Genomic DNA, 16,549 nt, shown 5'->3' with positions numbered 1-16,549 from the left:
GCTGAAGCCCCAGGCAGTTCCTCTTAAAGGGCTTGCACTTGAACTCGATGCCTCTGACCTCTAGCATGGGGGAGGCAGCTTGAAAGGCACCAGTGACATATGGGGGAAGAACTGAGTTGTTTGGCATCGGGGCGAGGGCTGAAGAGGCAGCTTTCTCCTGGATAGAATGCTGTCGGAAGCCTTTGTTGCTTTGGTGAACCCTTCCCCCGACGAGGCCAGCAGGCAGCAGCCATATCTGGGACTCCAGCATCCTGGCTCACACTATTTGCTCCGCCCTGGTGATTCCCTGAGGCCCTGCCCCACCCAGCTTTCAGGCCAACCCAAGCTGTTGCCAGTTGCTTTACCACAGGAATGGCCTGTCTTGGATCCTGCTTCAGATTTCTTTTAATTCTCTCAAACAAGCAGCATCTGGTCTCAGTGAGCCCCATACCTCTCGTTAAGTGGCCCCGGGTCTGGCACTAGAAGTAGTCAGCCTTGGTTCGCAACTTGGCTTTGCCTGTTGGTTCGCACCTTCAAACCTAGCACAGGAAGCAGCCATCTGCAGACTGCTTTGTAGCTTATGCCTGGTGGCCCCAGGTAGAACACAGGCAGTGGCTGACCTTGTCCCAGAGCCAGCACACCCAGTGGACAGCTTCAGAACACTGCGAAGCACCACCACCGAATCACCTCCACAAGTGACACACTCAAGGAATGAACTCAGTGGGTACCAGAGCCTTGCTGAAGTAAGTCTTGCTCTGTGTGGTGAGCCCCTGCACAGCTGATCATCCAAGGTAGTCAGAAATCGGTGGATAGTGGGCACAGCCAGTCCTTGCAGCTGATCAGCCTGAGTAAAACCCTGTCGTTGATGTGCCAACAGCAATCAAGACTCAATTACAACAGAAGGGTGCAAAGTCCACACGAAGGCTACACCTCGAGGGCCCAGCTGGGAGACCAGGGAGGCTGTGCCTCGGGACCCTACAGGACACCTACTACAATAGGCCACCTTAGGAGGCCCACGAGACATAGCAACTCTACCTAATACATAGAAATAAACACAGGGAGGCAGCCAAAATGAGGAGATAAAGAAACAGGTCCCAAATGAAAGAACAGAACAATACTCCAGGAAAAGAACTAAAGAAAAAATAAAGATAAGCAATCTAACAGATGCAGAGTTCAGAACACTGCTTATAAGGATGCTCATTGAATTTAGTGAGAACTTCAGTGAACTTAGTGAGGGCCTCAAGAGCATAGAAAAGGACCAGTCAGAAATGAAGGAGGCACTAATTGAAATAAAGAATAATTTACAGAGATTCAGTAGTAGAGTAGTTAAAGCCAAGAAGCAAACCATCAATTTGGAATATAAGGAAGCAAAAAGCATCCAGTCAGAACAGTAAAAAGAAAAAAGAATCCAAAAAAAATGAGGCTAGTGTAAGGAGCCTTTGGGACAACTTCAAGCATACCAACATTTGCATCATGGGGGTGCCAGAAGGAGAAGAGAGCTAAATTGAAAACCTATTTGAAACAATAATGACAGAAAACTTTCCTAACTTGGTGAAGGAAACAAACATACAAGTCCAGGAAGCACAGAGAGTCCCAAACAAGATGAACCCCAAAAGGCCCACACCAAGACACATCATCATCAGAATGCCAAAGGTTCAAGACAAAGAGAGAATCTTAAAAGCAGCAAGAGAAAAGCAGTTAGTTACCTACAAGGGCGCTCTCCTAAGACTGTCAGCTGTTTTCTCAAAAGAAACTTTGCAGGCCAGAAGAGAGTGGCAAGAAATGTTCAGAGTGATGAAAAGCAAGGACCTACAACCAAGATTACTCTTATCCTGCAAAGGTATCATTTAGAATCAATGGCCATATAAAGAGTTTCCCAGACAAGAAAAAGCTAAAGGAGTTCATCACCACCAAACGAGTGTTATACAAAATGCTGAAGGGTCTTCTTGAGAAAAAGATAAAAAATATGAACAAACAAAATGGCAGTAAGTACATACCTATTGACAATTGAATCTACAAACCAAATGAACAAGCAGAACAGAAACATTCTCATGGATACAGAGAACATTTTGTTGGTTGCCTGATGGGAGAGGTGTTGGGGGAATGGATGAAAAAGGTGAAGGCATTAAGAAGTACAAATTGGTTGTTAGACTGACAAACCTCAAAGGGAAGGGGGGTAGGAGGGTGGGAAGAAATAAAGAACTTATATGCACATATGCACAACCAGTGCACACAGATAACAGTGTGGGGAAAGGCAGGAAGGGGGGCGGGAGGAGAGGGTCTGTAGGGGAAAAAGGAGGAACATTTGTAATACATTCAACAATAAAGATAAATTTTTAAAAAATTATTAACTATATCTGAACTTACTCAGAATGAAATCAAAGTCTACACTCTAGCAAATAAATGTTTAGTTCTGTAAAACAGTAGGCTAATATTGCATCATTCTTTAAGGATTATGTAGGAATTAGAGTAATGATATTTCTTCTGTAGTAGAATGTAGCTAGGTATAGGTATTTCTTTCCTGAGAACTTACCTAGAGATCAGGCAAACAAGACTCAATGTGTTCTGAATAAAAACCATTGTACAACCCATACAGAATCAGAATGTCTCTATTGACAAATTATGTACTATATTAAATGATGCATGATTTAAGCATCACTCTTTATAATTCTGTTTTTCACATTATGACAAACACTAGTGAATATGTGATTGTCAGATATTGCTAGCCAAGCTTTTGAGATGTTAAGAATCTACTATTATGTACTGAGGTCTACATGAAATGCTTACTTTAAGATTCAAGGTTTAGTTTACTTTAGGATGATGGGGATTAAAATTTCATACATATCTATTATATTCTAGGGAAGGGGATGCTGAGGAAAGCCTGGGGTCACCCAGTGATCCAAGTTTCTTACCTGTTACCTGGAGTATCAGTGGCAAATATCTAGCTGGTGCTTTGGAAAAGATGGTGAATATCTGGCAAGTTAATGGTAAGAGTCATGTAAATACTAAAGGTACTTTTGAGTCTAAACAGTGGCTTTCCTTCACCTTGAAACTCACAGTCTGTTCATCAGCTATGAAAATCTGTGCATAATACGGTTTAAATTATAGAGGAAGTGCTGCCCGGCCCTTGTGGCTCAGTGGATTAAGCATTGTCTCGTGGACTGAGAGGTCCTGGTTCTGTCCTGGTCAGGGCCCACAACCTGGGCTCAATCCCCGGGTGCGGGGCGGGGGGCGGGGGGGTACCAGAAGCAGCCGATTGGTGTTTCTATCTCCCTTCCTTTCTCTCTCTAAAAACAAATCCTAACTTTCTTTTCTTGGAGTTTCAACTAACCCAGCAGCTGTGAACTAAAAATTATTTTCACGTATCGCTAAGTATTCAGAGTAGGATTTGAGAAGAAGTAGTGGTCACTGAATTTCCAGCTATGTATTCTTTTAAATCACTTGAAATATTTCTATTAATTATGTCTGTCTCACAGGTACAAACTCTTGTCATTTTTTTTTCTATTTTTATCCTCACTTGAGCACTTTTTTGTTTTGCATTTATCCTCAGATAGAGCGGGAGGGAGAGAGGGAGAAAGAGAGAGAGAGAAACATCAATGTGAGAGAGACACATTGAGTGGTCACCACCTACATGACCCCAACCCAGGCTGGGGACAAACTGCAACCGAGGTATGTGCCCTTAGTGGGCACCAAACCCAGGACTCTCTGTTCTGTGGGCTGACACTCTAACCACTGAGCCAAACTGGCCAGGGCTCTTGTCAATTTTTAATAATACCTCTCTGGAAAGTAAAAATCATTAATGTAATCGTGGGCTTATCAGTATTTTGTTCATTTTTGCACATTTGAGGAATGGCTATTCTGGTTCACATATTTGAAGGAATAACCAGCCCTGACTACAGATAAATTTCTTATGTTAGTTTGGTTTTCAGTAATTATTAGGAAAGGGTGTAAATGATAAACATTTGTACCCCGAGTATTTTCCTTAACTCTTTTTGCTATAAAGCTACCATTTTTGTTCCATTCATAGTTCTAGAAAAGCCTATTTCTTAATCTGTGTCTTATATAAATGAAGGATTTTGTCTTACATTCATATTCATTAGTAGGCTATTTTTAATGTGAGGAATGCTTTGAGTTATATTAGAATTAAGTAGTATTTATTTTTGTTCTCGTTATTGTTTTTAAGAATTAAGTAATAAGCAGTTAACATTTTTTTTTCTCTTTAGGAGGGAAAGGATTTGTAGATATTCAGCCTCATTGGGTATCTTCCCTGGCTTGGCCAGAGGAGGGTCCAGCTACAGCCTGGTCAGGAGAGTCTCCAGAATTATTGTTGGTGGGACGGATGGATGGATCTTTAGGACTAATTGAAGTTGTTGATGTGTCCACCATGCACCGTCGAGAATTGGAGCATTGCTATCGAAAGGATGGTAAATGACTAGATTTGCATCTTGTTGAGAAAGCGATCCCCCTAATCAAATAGACTGGTTTTTTTGTTTTGGGGTTTTTTGGGTTTTTTTTGGCACTTGCTTTTAAAAATGCTGAGTGAATATTACTTTTGGCTTTGTTTTCTAAATTGTCCAATTAGTATTTTACTTTAGTCACTAAGTTGAAAGATACTTCTCTCCCAATCCATAGCACAGGTCTCTGCCAAAAGAGATCTGATAGTATTATATTAGTCAATAATCTTTTGTGTAAGCATCTGAACACTTATGGCAGGCTCTGAGTCTCCCTTGAAAGTTAGGAATGCCCAAGAGAAAAAAGATAACCGTTGGTAGAGATGAAATTGTTAACAAATGAATGAAATTGAGGAAATGGGGGAAAGAGGAGGGGAGTTCCTACTCTGACAAGAGATAGTAAGAAGTTTACTTTCATTTAATGTCTCACTTTGTTCCCTTTGGATACATAGGCATCTTACTAGATAGTTTTTTAGTTGTTTGGGGGAGTAAGCTATTTCAAACTTCACAGCCCTAGCTTAAATGGTACTCTGTTAACAGAATAGAACAGTTTGGGGATTCTTAAAGGTTTTTTTTAATACATCCATAGGATTCAAATTTTTAAAAATTTAAAGACACACAATAAAAAACTTTTCTCCCATCTACTTAGTTCCCATTCTACTCCTACAAATAAATAGTGTTGTTTTCTTTACTTTTTTTTTTTTTTAGCCATCCAGTGTTATATATACTTAAAGAAGCAAATATGAATATGTATTGTTAGAATAGAATCTACTTGATAGAATAGGGAACACACTGAGAAAGGACTGTTAAGGAAAAGAAAGTACAAGTAATTTTCTCTCTATGACTTAGATTATTTCACTGCTCAGTTTCATGGTACATTCTGGTCCAAAAGGAAAAAAACCTGGTACAATCACTTAAAATTATCAAGGGAATTCAATTTTTGTCTTTTTCAGTACTAACTGAAAGTAAGGAAAGATTAAAAAATGAGCTAGTCCATACACCTGAAACTAATAAAAATAATATTGAATGTAAACTATAATTGAAAAAAATATAAATATATATTTTTAAATGTAGTCCTTATCACTTAAAAATAATGCTTTTAAAGTGGGTTACATGGAATCCCTGCTATAAGCCTATATTTTGTCTAAATTTATTACAGAGATATCTGGAAACTTACTTGCAGTGATTGTAGTAACACATATTTGTTACAAAGTCTTTGTCTTTTAAGTTAGACAATGACAAATAAGTTTCTCTCTTTTATATTCTTTCTTTTTTATTTTTATTTTATTCTTATGTTAGTGTCTGTAACTTGCATTGCTTGGTTCAGTGAAGACAGACCATTTGCAGTGGGATATTTTGATGGAAAATTATTATTGGGAACAAAGGAACCACTTGAGAAGGGAGGCATTGTTCTGATTGATGCACATAAGGTAAAACATCTTTACCAGATGATTACTTTTTTAAAAAATGTCTTACTGTAGTGTTCCTTGATATTAGTTTCTTTAAAAATTTGTTACATTCGTCACTTACGATTTAATATTTTAGTGATTGGGAATAATATAACAGTGTCTGATTTGCATATAATATTGATTTTCAAATAAGTAATAGAAAAGGTCATAAATATTGAGTTTAAAGTATTTGTGAAGGAAGCATTAATATGATATTTTTTTCCCCCTTACCATTTTAAGGATACTCTTGTTAGTATGAAGTGGGACCCAACAGGTCATATTCTTATGACATGTGCCAAAGAAGAAAATGTGAAACTCTGGGGGCCTATTTCAGGATGCTGGTGCTGTCTACATTCACTCTGCCATCCATCTATTGTAAATGGCATCTCTTGGTGCAGCCTCCCAGGGAAAGGATCCAAGTTGCATTTACTGTTGGCTACGTATGTTGTAAATTTGTGTGTTTGTGTGTGTGTGTGTGTGTGTCTTAATTTTTATATTAATATAAACTGTTACTTGCATTAAATGTGGCTTCTCAGTACTAGTACAGTTTATTGTCAGTTACTAGTCTTAAAATGTGTAATACCATAAGATCAACCTTAGAAATATAAAGAATTTGAAACTTGGTATGTGATCTCCTTATATAGGTGTGATGTTGTTGTAATAGCGGACCTAGTTGTATTTATTATAGCATAGCAACTACAAATAAATTTAAAAATAATACTGTAATAGTTCTATCAGGTCTTAGTTGATTGTTATTTGAAAATATTGTTACATCTGCATACTGACATGTTTTGGTTTTATGTGATCATTTTTTTAAGTGGCTGTCAGAGTGGCTTAGTATGTGTTTGGCGTATTCCACAAGATACCACACAAACTAGTATGGCTACTTCAGAAGGATGGTGGGATCAGGAATCAAATTGCCAGGTAAACATTCTGGTATTTTTTAAGACCTTATTTGAAACCATAGATAGTATATGTTCTCAAAGGCCAAGATCCATTAGAGAAATGTGAATGATTGTCATACTTTGTGTGCTCTCTGAATTAGCTTACTTTTTTTAAAGTCACAGACACTATTATCACTTGTTAAGGTGAGATATTCAATAAAAATTGAGTGGTGATCATTTATGGTAATGGATATAATTGATACCACAGATAGATGAGTTCTAAGTTAAATCTTTGGTACAGTGAAGTAGGAACACCATGGGAGCACATCTATCCAAAGTATCTCCTACTGATACCATAATTCCACCTATGAAGAACAGTCCCTTTACCTTAAACAGAGGTTATGAATTTACATAGATGCTTACAGGCCATTTAGGCAAATAACAAATTCCTGAAGCTAGGAATTGGAAGGTGTGGAGAGGGTTAAAAAACAAAAACAAAAAACAAAAGTACACATGCTTCATGTAATGGGCACAGTTGCCACAAAGTTAATTGTTACCCTTAAGAAATGAGAGCCTATTGTTACTAAATTGTCTAGTTTTTTTTGTGTTTTTTTTTAATCGAAGCCAAAAGTCTAGTGTTTTAAGTAAAATCTCCCAATGTTACACATTGGTACCTGACTTAAAATTCTTTACTACACTGTGTGGCAAATCAAATTGCATCCCTGAGCTACCAGTTTGCAACCTCAGTTGCTCTTTCTTTTATTCATGACACAAATACCCCTGGAAGAAATAGGTTTTATGTCATCTTTGGGTAAATAAGTACATCTGGTATTATACTCTGTCATAACTATAAGGAAGTGGAAGCTTAAGGGTGGGGAGAAAGGGAAGAAAGGATAAGTAGGTAGCTCATTAATAAGAGGAAGATATTGCAGAGGTGGAGGTAGAAGTACTAAAGATACATCTAGTTTGCTCTTTGTGCTGGAGAGTATTTGGACAGGCTTTACATATCACACTTCTAAAACCTGCAGTGCAAACACAAAATTAGACTCATGACAGAACCATCTGCAACAAAAAAAGGGGCTTGTTTGTATAGAGCCAGCATGTACAATTCTCAAATGTTAGAACCTAGCCCTGGCCAGTTTGGCTCAGCGATTGAGCATCAGCCTGTGGACCAGAGAGTCCCGGGTTCGATTTCCGCTAGGGGCATGTACCACAAAAAAAAAAAAAAAGTTATAACCTAAATATGAAAATTACATAAAGCTAACTTTAAAAATTAAAACACTCATTAGGAAATAGAAGTTAAAGTTTTTCTATCTCTGAGGGATAATTAGAATTTAGAAATGTATCAAAAAAGGTAAAATTTACCTTTAGCAAAGGAGAACCAGGTTAATGTTTTATTATTTTCTCATTCAGGCTAATCCTTCTGAGAGTTGTCCTTCCCTTCTCCCGAAATATAAAATTTCCAAGAATGAATTGTAAATCTTGAATCTATAAATTGTTTTTATTTCAATACATGTTAAAAATAAAACTGAATTGCAGGATGGATATAGGAAACCAGCTGGAGCCAAGTGTGTTTATCAGCTGCGGGGACACATCACCCCTGTCCGGACAGTTGCCTTCAGTTCAGATGGGTTGGCCCTGGTATCTGGTGGACTAGGTGGGCTCATGAACATTTGGTCTTTAAGGGTAAGAGTACAAATGTTATTTATTTATTTATTTTTAAATATATTTTTATTAATTTTTTAGAGAGAGAGAGGAAGGGAGAGATAGTGACATCGATGTGAGAGAGATACATTAACCGGCTGCCTCCTGCACACCCGAGCATGTGCCCTGACCAGGAATCGAACGAGGACCTCTCAGTCCATGAGTCGATGCTCAGTCCACTGAGCTACACTGGCCAGGCTACAAATGTTATTTTTATCTTAAATGTTTTTACATTAACTTACAAATAATGAAAATTAACCAGACCTAGGAATATATTGTGTAATAATACCTTGAGTACTGGAAAAACTTTCAGAATTCTCCACTTTAATTTTTCTTATTGAAAGTGATCTAGGTAGGCTCTAGACAGTTGGGTAGTAGGTATGTAATCAAACATCGCCAAACTTAGCTGAAGTGTAGATTTTAGAATGTTTTTGTGAATGTGAAGTATAAATTTAAAATGTAAATAATAACTAAAGTTAAGTAATGTGTATTGACAAATACATTTCATTTTAGGATGGCTCTGTCTTGCAAACTGTTGTGATAGGCTCTGGAGCTATTCAGACCACAGTATGGATTCCAGATGTTGGGGTTGCTGCTTGTTCAAATAGATCAAAGGTAATTTGCAGTTATATGAAATCATAGGGTGTCAGCCTATAACATATGTTAGAAATTATAGTCAAGCATTCCACTTTACAGAGAAGAAAACTGATATTCAGAGGGATTGTTATTTGCCCAAGAAAATGCAGTTATTTGGTGGCAGAAAGAAAAATAGAACCCAGGTTTACAATCTAGTACTGTATTGTACCCTAGCCATTAGTGAAATGTTTAATTTTTGGATGGCTTTATTTCCATTAGAAGTTATTTAGTGGATTTTTACTTTCTGCCATTTTTGAGATAGCATCAGACTGTCTCAAAAAAACTTTCCCTGAAAGGAAGGACCATCCCAAAGATTTTTAAGTATACACAATATATTTTGGCTTCCAAATTTAATATTCTGTGAATAAAAATACTAGCTCCCTGCTGTGAAACGAGTCTGTGATATAACATTATACCCTACAGTATTGCTTTTTATACCCTTAATGAATAGAACCAATATGCTGCTCTGGTTTACTTTTTTTTTCTTTATTGATTTTAGAGAGAGAGGAAGGGAGAGGGAGAGCTAGAAACATTGATGAGAGAGAACATTGATTGACTGCCTCCTGCATGCTCCCTGCTGGGGATTTGGCCCACAACCTGGGCATGTGTCCTGACCAGGAATCGAACCAGCAACCTCTTGGTGCATGAGTAGTCTCTCAACAACTGAGCCACACCAGCCAAGCTGCTCTGGTTTACATTTTATGTGGTTAAATGATATTAAAATAGAACTGTAAAGCTGCATGAATAGTCCTACTGAAGTAAAATGTAGAATCAAACCCTAGACAGTAGTGGCCTATGTAGAATAAACTATAGAGCCCACAGTAGAACAGTGTTGCTTCTTTTGCAGATATGTCCCTCAGCAGGCAGAGTACTACTTCTTCTAGTATAGTGTAGTCATATTAGACTCTTAGAATACACTAGATACCTTGCCCTACAAGTCCTCTGTAATAGCAAATAATTGCTGTTATCTTTTTAACAAGAATCAGCTAATCCAGAGTAATTTATAAATTTTATGGTTATTTCTTATTCACTTGTTTTTACTTAGACAAAACTCAGGATGTTTTGAAGTTCATAGGCATTGAAAGTACAGCATAAAATGCCCAAAAAGCAAACATGTTTAATGCAGTTACTGGAATGAATTTTCTCAGATGTGAATGGTGATATAATTTTCTCTTTTATTTAAACAAATCATGTGGCATGATTTATTTCCCATCAGGATGTTTTGGTCGTGAATTGTACAGCTGAATGGGCGGCTGCCAATCATGTTTTAGCAACCTGTAGGACAGCACTGAAACAACAGGGTGTCCTGGGATTAAACATGGCTCCCTGCATGAGAGCATTTCTGGAGCGGCTACCCATGATGCTTCAGGAACAGTATGCCTATGAAAAGGTGATTGATTATACTCATTCCTATAGATCTACAGATGCCTGGTGCTTTGGACTTTGAATTATACCTTTGAATTTATCCCTTAAGAGCATGAGGTCTGAGGAAAATACATGGAGCTATTTGTGCAGAATTAAATGAAACTCAGTCATGCCTATATAACAGTTGTTAATAATCCTAAGTCTTCTCCTACTTTATTTAAGTCAGTAAAGTTTTAAAATAACCCTCAAATTTGCATAGTGTTTATATCAGTCTTCAGCTTATTTATTCACTTCAATTTTTTTTTTAAATATGTTTTTATTGAATTTTTTAGAGAGAAGGGGGAGAGAGGGAGAATCATCCATGTGAGAGAGATACATTGATCAGCTGCCTCCTACACTCCTCCTACTGGGGATCAAGCCCACAACCCAGCCATGTGCCCTGACTAGAAATCGAACCGGGACCTCTCAGTTCATTGGACGACGCTCAATCCACTGAGCCACACCAGCCAGGCTCACTTCAAAACTTTTTAAAATACCTATGCCTCAGAGTATCATCTTCCTTTTTTTGACCCATACATCTATTTTTATGTGGTTTTGCTGTCCCAAAGTTGGGATGTGGGAGTTGATATGTGTATCAGGGTGAACATGCTTTCCACTTACCAGGTGAATCCTTGTGGAAAGTTGCGTGGAAGAGCTAGGGTTGAACTATTAAATAGGGTCATTAAATACTAGAATGAGAATTTAAAGGGAATTTGATTGTGTATAGCCTGTCTTCCAGGCCTTACTAGTCACTGCACTGCTCTTTGGGTTTTTGTTTTGTGTTTTGGGAGTTTTTGCCAAGCTACATTAATCTTATTTCACTGATGCATTTACTCAGGTTGTTTTTTCTGAATCACTTAGTCTCTCACAGAGTTGCTCTGCTAGGTCTAGAAGAATTTTTTTTTTTTTTTTATGGCTACCAGGGTTCTCTTGGTAAAGGAGCAACTGTGAGAGAGCAGGTCTCCATGATTCAGTTGTTATGTGTCTGCCTTTTTCTTTTTTAATTCAAGAAAAACTAATGAAAATATACTAAATACAATGGGATATTCTGAATTGGATTTTGGAGCAGAAAAGGGGGTATTAGTGGAAAAACCAAAGCCCTGGCCAATTTATCTCAGTAGTTAAAGTGTTGTCCTATGGACCGAAGGATTGAGGGTTTGATCCCTGGCCCTGGTCATGTGGGAGGCAACCAGTTGATGTGTCACTCTCACAATGATGTTTCTCTCTCTCTCCCTCCTCTCTCCCTGTCACTCTATCTAAAAATGAATGGAAAAATATACTTGGGTGAGGATTAACAAAAAAGAAAAATCAAGTGAAGTTGTGTTGTTTAGTTACTATTGTACCAATGTTTATTTCATAGTTTTGACAAATGCACCATGATTATGTAAGATGTTAACATTAGAGGAAGTTGGGTGAAGGGTTTATAGGAAATCTCTGCAACTCTCTATATATCTAAAGTTATTTCAAAGTAAAAATCTTAAAAAAATAAACTTAAAAAATAAATTACAGGCTTTCAGATTGCAGTAGGTTAATTTAGAATATTTGTCATAGGCTCTTCAACATAACGTCCTTGTGTTTTCTCTTAGCCTCATGTGGTTTGTGGCGACCAGCTTGTTCACAGCCCCTACATGCAGTGTCTGGCTTCCCTTGCTGTGGGACTTCATCTGGATCAGCTGTTGTGTAACCCTCCAGTGCCACCACACCACCAGAACTGTCTCCCTGACCCTGCATCCTGGAATCCAAATGAGTGGGCCTGGTTAGAATGTTTCTCAACCACCATAAAAGCTGCTGAAGCCCTGACCAATGGAACACAGTTTCCAGAATCTTTTACTGTTCCTGATCTAGAGCCTGTTCCAGAGGATGAACTTGTATTCTTAATGGTAAGTGTAATGTGAACTGCTATTATTTGCCCCTGTGATTGTACCATGGGTGTTTAGCATGTAACAGATCCTCAGTATGTATTTGCTAGCTTGAATAGCTAGAAGCAAACCCTTAGATAAATTTAAAATATTTTGCTTTCAGATAGTCACTTTCAATCTGATGACAAGCCTCTATGGTGACAGGGATTGATTATATGAGAACTGTGGAGCTCTTATAAACATGCTGGCTTTCAATGACATAGTCCCATATTTTTCCTTTTTTTTAAGTCCGTAAGTGCCTTGTTAGTATATATTGTATTTGTACAGGTGGAGTAAAGGTAGGTTTACAGTTTTTCGTATGGAAAATAATAACAAGAAATAAATAATATAAGAATGAACTGTTTCACATATAACTGTCCGTGAGAGTTTTTTTTGCCCCACCGTGTCAGTATTTTAGCATCTTTTCCTGGTCATCTTGTGAGATTTATTCCACATATGGATTCTAAATTATTTGGTACTTTGCCCTGGCTGGTTTGGCTCTGTGGTTAGAGCGTCGGCCCGCGGACCAATGGGTTACGGGTTCGATTCCTGTCAAGGGCACATACCTCGGTTGCAGTTTATCTCGGCTTTGATCAGGTCGTGCAGGAGGCAACCAGTCGATGTGTCTTTCTCACATCAGTGCTTTCTCTCTCTTTCCCTCTCATTCTATCTGATGATAAACAGAAAAATATCCTTGGGTGAGGATTCAAAAATAATAATAATAAAATAAATCAATTATTTGGCACTTCAGTCATGTTTTTAATTACCATTAAATAAGAATTTTGGAAGAGCATTCTGATAGTATCTGAGAATATCTAGCTATAGAAACTGTGATGTAGATAGTGCAAGCCAGCACTTGATCTAGCAACCCCTTTACTTAAGGTTTATATGTCAAACATTTGAATATATGTATATATAAGACATGAATTGAGGGAAATTATCTAAATATATAATATTTTATTTAGGAAATGTTCTTCTGAGCAGCCCATTTGCCCTAAATCTGTCATTTTGTAGATGAGGAAACTGAAGCCCAGAAAGATGAAGTGACCTGCCCAAAGCTATACAGCAAGTTTACAGGGTCAGTGACTCCTGCACATGACTTTGTACCTACAGGTGCTCAGAAGTTAGCTGTGAATTTACAAGGCTATTGTGATAGTGATATAGTTGATAGTGAAAGTGTTTATAATAAAGGGAAATACTAACAATGCATAAACAAGTTTAGCATGATTATAAAACTGCTCTTAATTTCTTGTAATATTACCAAGTTCTTAATTTGGAAAGAAGACTTAGTTGTTAGTTAAGAACAGATAAATCTTGCCCTGGCTGGTTTTATTCAGCGGTTAGAGCATTGGCCCATGGACCAAAGAGGAGTCATGGGTTCGATTCCCAGTCACGGATTCACATGTACCTTGGTTGCAGGTTTGATACCCAGCCCTAGTCACTCTCGGTCTCTGTCTTGGTCATGGTCTCTCCCTCTCCCTCCCCCCCCCCACCTACCCTCTCCCCCGGCCCTTCCTCCTACTATATCTAAAAGACTCAATGGAGAGGACTTCCCGGTCAAGATGGCGGCGTAGGTAAACGCGGTATCGCGTCCTCCCACAACCACATCAAAGTTACAACTAAACTACAGAACCACCATCATTCAAAAATGCCTGAAATCAAGCTGAATGGAAGTCCTACAACTATTGTATTAAAGAAACAGCCATATCGAGACTGGTAGGAGGGGCGGAGGCGGACAGGCTGGTCCCACACCCACGTGTGGTAGATAAAAATCAGGAGGGACACCTGGGCTGGGAACGTCCTTCTAGAGGACTGAGGGGTCCCCCTCCCACACCAGGCACCCTGCTCAGGGTTCCAGTGCTAGGAAGAGAAGTCCCCATAACTTCTGGCTGGAAAAACCAGTGGGAACTGAGGTTCAGGTGGCTGGAGTCCCAGGCAGCTCCTCTTAAAGGGTCCACGCATGGACTTATCAGACTCACTCCCTCTAAGCTTGGAGGGGAGGCAGTTTGAGGGGCTCCAGAGACATACAGGGAAGAACTGAGCTGTTTGGCATTGGAGCGAGGCTGGAGAGGGGGCTTTCTCCGGGACAAACATGCTGTCAGAGGCCTTTGTTCCTTTGGTGAGCCCTTCCCTGGGGACGGCAGACAGTCGCCATATCTGGGACTCCAGCAACCTGGCTCACACTGGTAGCCCTGCCCTGGTGATTCCCTGAGGCCCCGCCCCGCCCAACTTTCAGGCCCACCCAAGCTGTTGCCAGTTGCTTAACCATAGGATTGGCCTGTCTTGGATCCTGCTTTAGGTTTTCCTAAATTCTTTCAAACAAGCACCATCTGGTCTCAGCTAGCCCCATACCTCTCATTAAGTAATACATAGAAACAAACACAGGGAGGCAGCCAAAATGAGGAGACAAAGAAACAGGTCCCAAATGAAAGAACAGAACAAAACCCCAGGAAAAGAACTAAGCAAAATGGAGATAAGCAACCTAACAGATGCTGAGTTCAAAATACTGCTTATAAGGATGCTCAGTGAACTTAGTGAGAACCTCAGTGAACTTAGTGAGGGCCTCAAGAGCATAAAAAAGGACCAGTCAGAAATGAAGGATGCACAGACAGAAATGAAGGAGGCACTAACTGAAATAAAAAACAATTTACACAGATTCAATGGTAGAGTAGGTAAAGCCAAGAAGAAAACCATCGATTTGGAATATAAGGAAGCAAAAAATACCCAATCAGAACAGCAAAAAAAAAAAAAATCCAAAAAAATGTAGAGAGTGTAAGGAGCCTCTGGGATAGCTTCAAGCATGCCAACATTCGCATCTTGGGGGTACCAGAAGGAGAAGAGAGAGAACAAGAAATGGAAAACCTGTTTGAAACAATAATGGCAGAAAACTTTCCTAACTTGGTGAAGGAAACAAACATACAAGTCCAGGAAGCACAGAGAGTCCCAAACAAGATGAACCCCAAAAGGCCCACACCAAGACACATCATCATCAAAATGCAAAAGACAAAGAGAGAATCTTAAAAGCAGCAAGAGAAAAGTAGTTAGTTACCTACAAGGGTGCTCTCCTAAGACTGTCAGCTGTTTTCTCAAAAGAAACTTTGCAGGCCAGAAGAGAGTGGCAAGAAATGTTCAGAGTGATGAAAAGCAAGGACCTACAATCAAGATTACTCTATCCTGCAAAGGTATCATTTAGAATCAATGGCCATATAAAGAGTTTCCCAGACAAGAAAAAGCTAAAGAAGTTCATCACCACCAAATGAGTGTTATACAAAATGCTGAAGGGTCGCCCTGGCCGGTTTGGCTCATGAGCGGTTAGAGCGTTGGCCTGCGGTCCAGAGAAACCCGGGTTCAGTTCCTGCTAAGGGCACGTACCTTGGTTGCAGTTTGTCCCCGGCCCTGGTTGGTTGTGCGGGTGGCAGCACTCGATGTGTCCCTTTCATGTCGATGTCTCTCTCTCTCTCTCTCTCTCTCTCTCTCTCTCTCTCTCTCTCTCTCTCTCCCTCTCTCTCCCCCCCCTCTCCCTCTCTCTCCCTCCCACTCTACCTGAACAAAAAAGTGGAAAAAAGAGTTTCCCAGACAAGAAAAAGCTAAAGGAGTTCATCACCACCAAACTGTTATTATATGAAATGTTGAAGGGTCTTTTTGAAGAAAAAGATAAAATATATGAACAAACAAAATGAACAGGCAAAACAGAAACATTCACATAGATACAGAGAATATTTTGATGGTTGCCAGATGGGAGGGGGTTGGGGGAATGGGTGAAAAAGGTGAAGGGATTAAGAAGTACAAATTGGTTGCTAGACTGACGAACCTCAAAGGGAAGGGGGTTGGGGGGATAGGAAGAAATAAACCAGAAAACTTACATGCATAACCAATGGACACAGACAACAGTGTGGGAAAAGGCAGGAGGGGGGTGAGAGTGGGGAGGAGGGGGTCAATGGAGGAAAATGAGGAACATCTATAATACATTCTATAGATGTTTAAAACATCTATAGATTTAAAAAAATAAAATTAAAAATATAATAAAGGGTTAGGAGATATCTCCCAATAAAAAGTTAAAAAAAAAAACTCAATGGAAAAATATCCTCCGGTGAGGATTAAAAAAAAAGAGAACAGATAAATCTTGATTAAGTAAGATTGATCCT

The 16,549-nt window shown here is 39.1% G+C and overlaps 1 protein-coding gene across 29 annotated transcripts in view; it reads left to right on the top strand.

Moving 5' to 3' along the window:
• The window catches only part of HERC1 (HECT and RLD domain containing E3 ubiquitin protein ligase family member 1), a 236,115-nt gene that overhangs the window by 195,550 nt on the left and 24,016 nt on the right, over nt 1-16,549 (top strand). For 27 of the 29 annotated variants that reach the window (XR_004960256.1, XM_036267182.1, XM_036267102.1 and 24 more), the window contains 9 exons: nt 2,839-2,966; nt 4,203-4,403; nt 5,730-5,860; nt 6,119-6,318; nt 6,697-6,802; nt 8,302-8,448; nt 8,980-9,081; nt 10,319-10,492; nt 12,093-12,386. Coding sequence is in view for 28 of the 29 variants with exons in the window: in XM_036267182.1 (XP_036123075.1) it covers nt 2,839-2,966; nt 4,203-4,403; nt 5,730-5,860; nt 6,119-6,318; nt 6,697-6,802; nt 8,302-8,448; nt 8,980-9,081; nt 10,319-10,492; nt 12,093-12,386 (1,483 nt within the window). In the remaining variant the exon portion in view is untranslated. The other 2 variants (XM_036267678.1, XM_036267760.1) reach the window with 2 other exon arrangements.

This window comes from Molossus molossus, unplaced genomic scaffold, assembly GCF_014108415.1.
Source record: "Molossus molossus isolate mMolMol1 unplaced genomic scaffold, mMolMol1.p scaffold_m16_p_1, whole genome shotgun sequence".
Lineage (NCBI taxonomy): Eukaryota > Metazoa > Chordata > Mammalia > Chiroptera > Molossidae > Molossus > Molossus molossus.
This window is presented reverse-complemented; position numbering and strand designations above follow the sequence as displayed.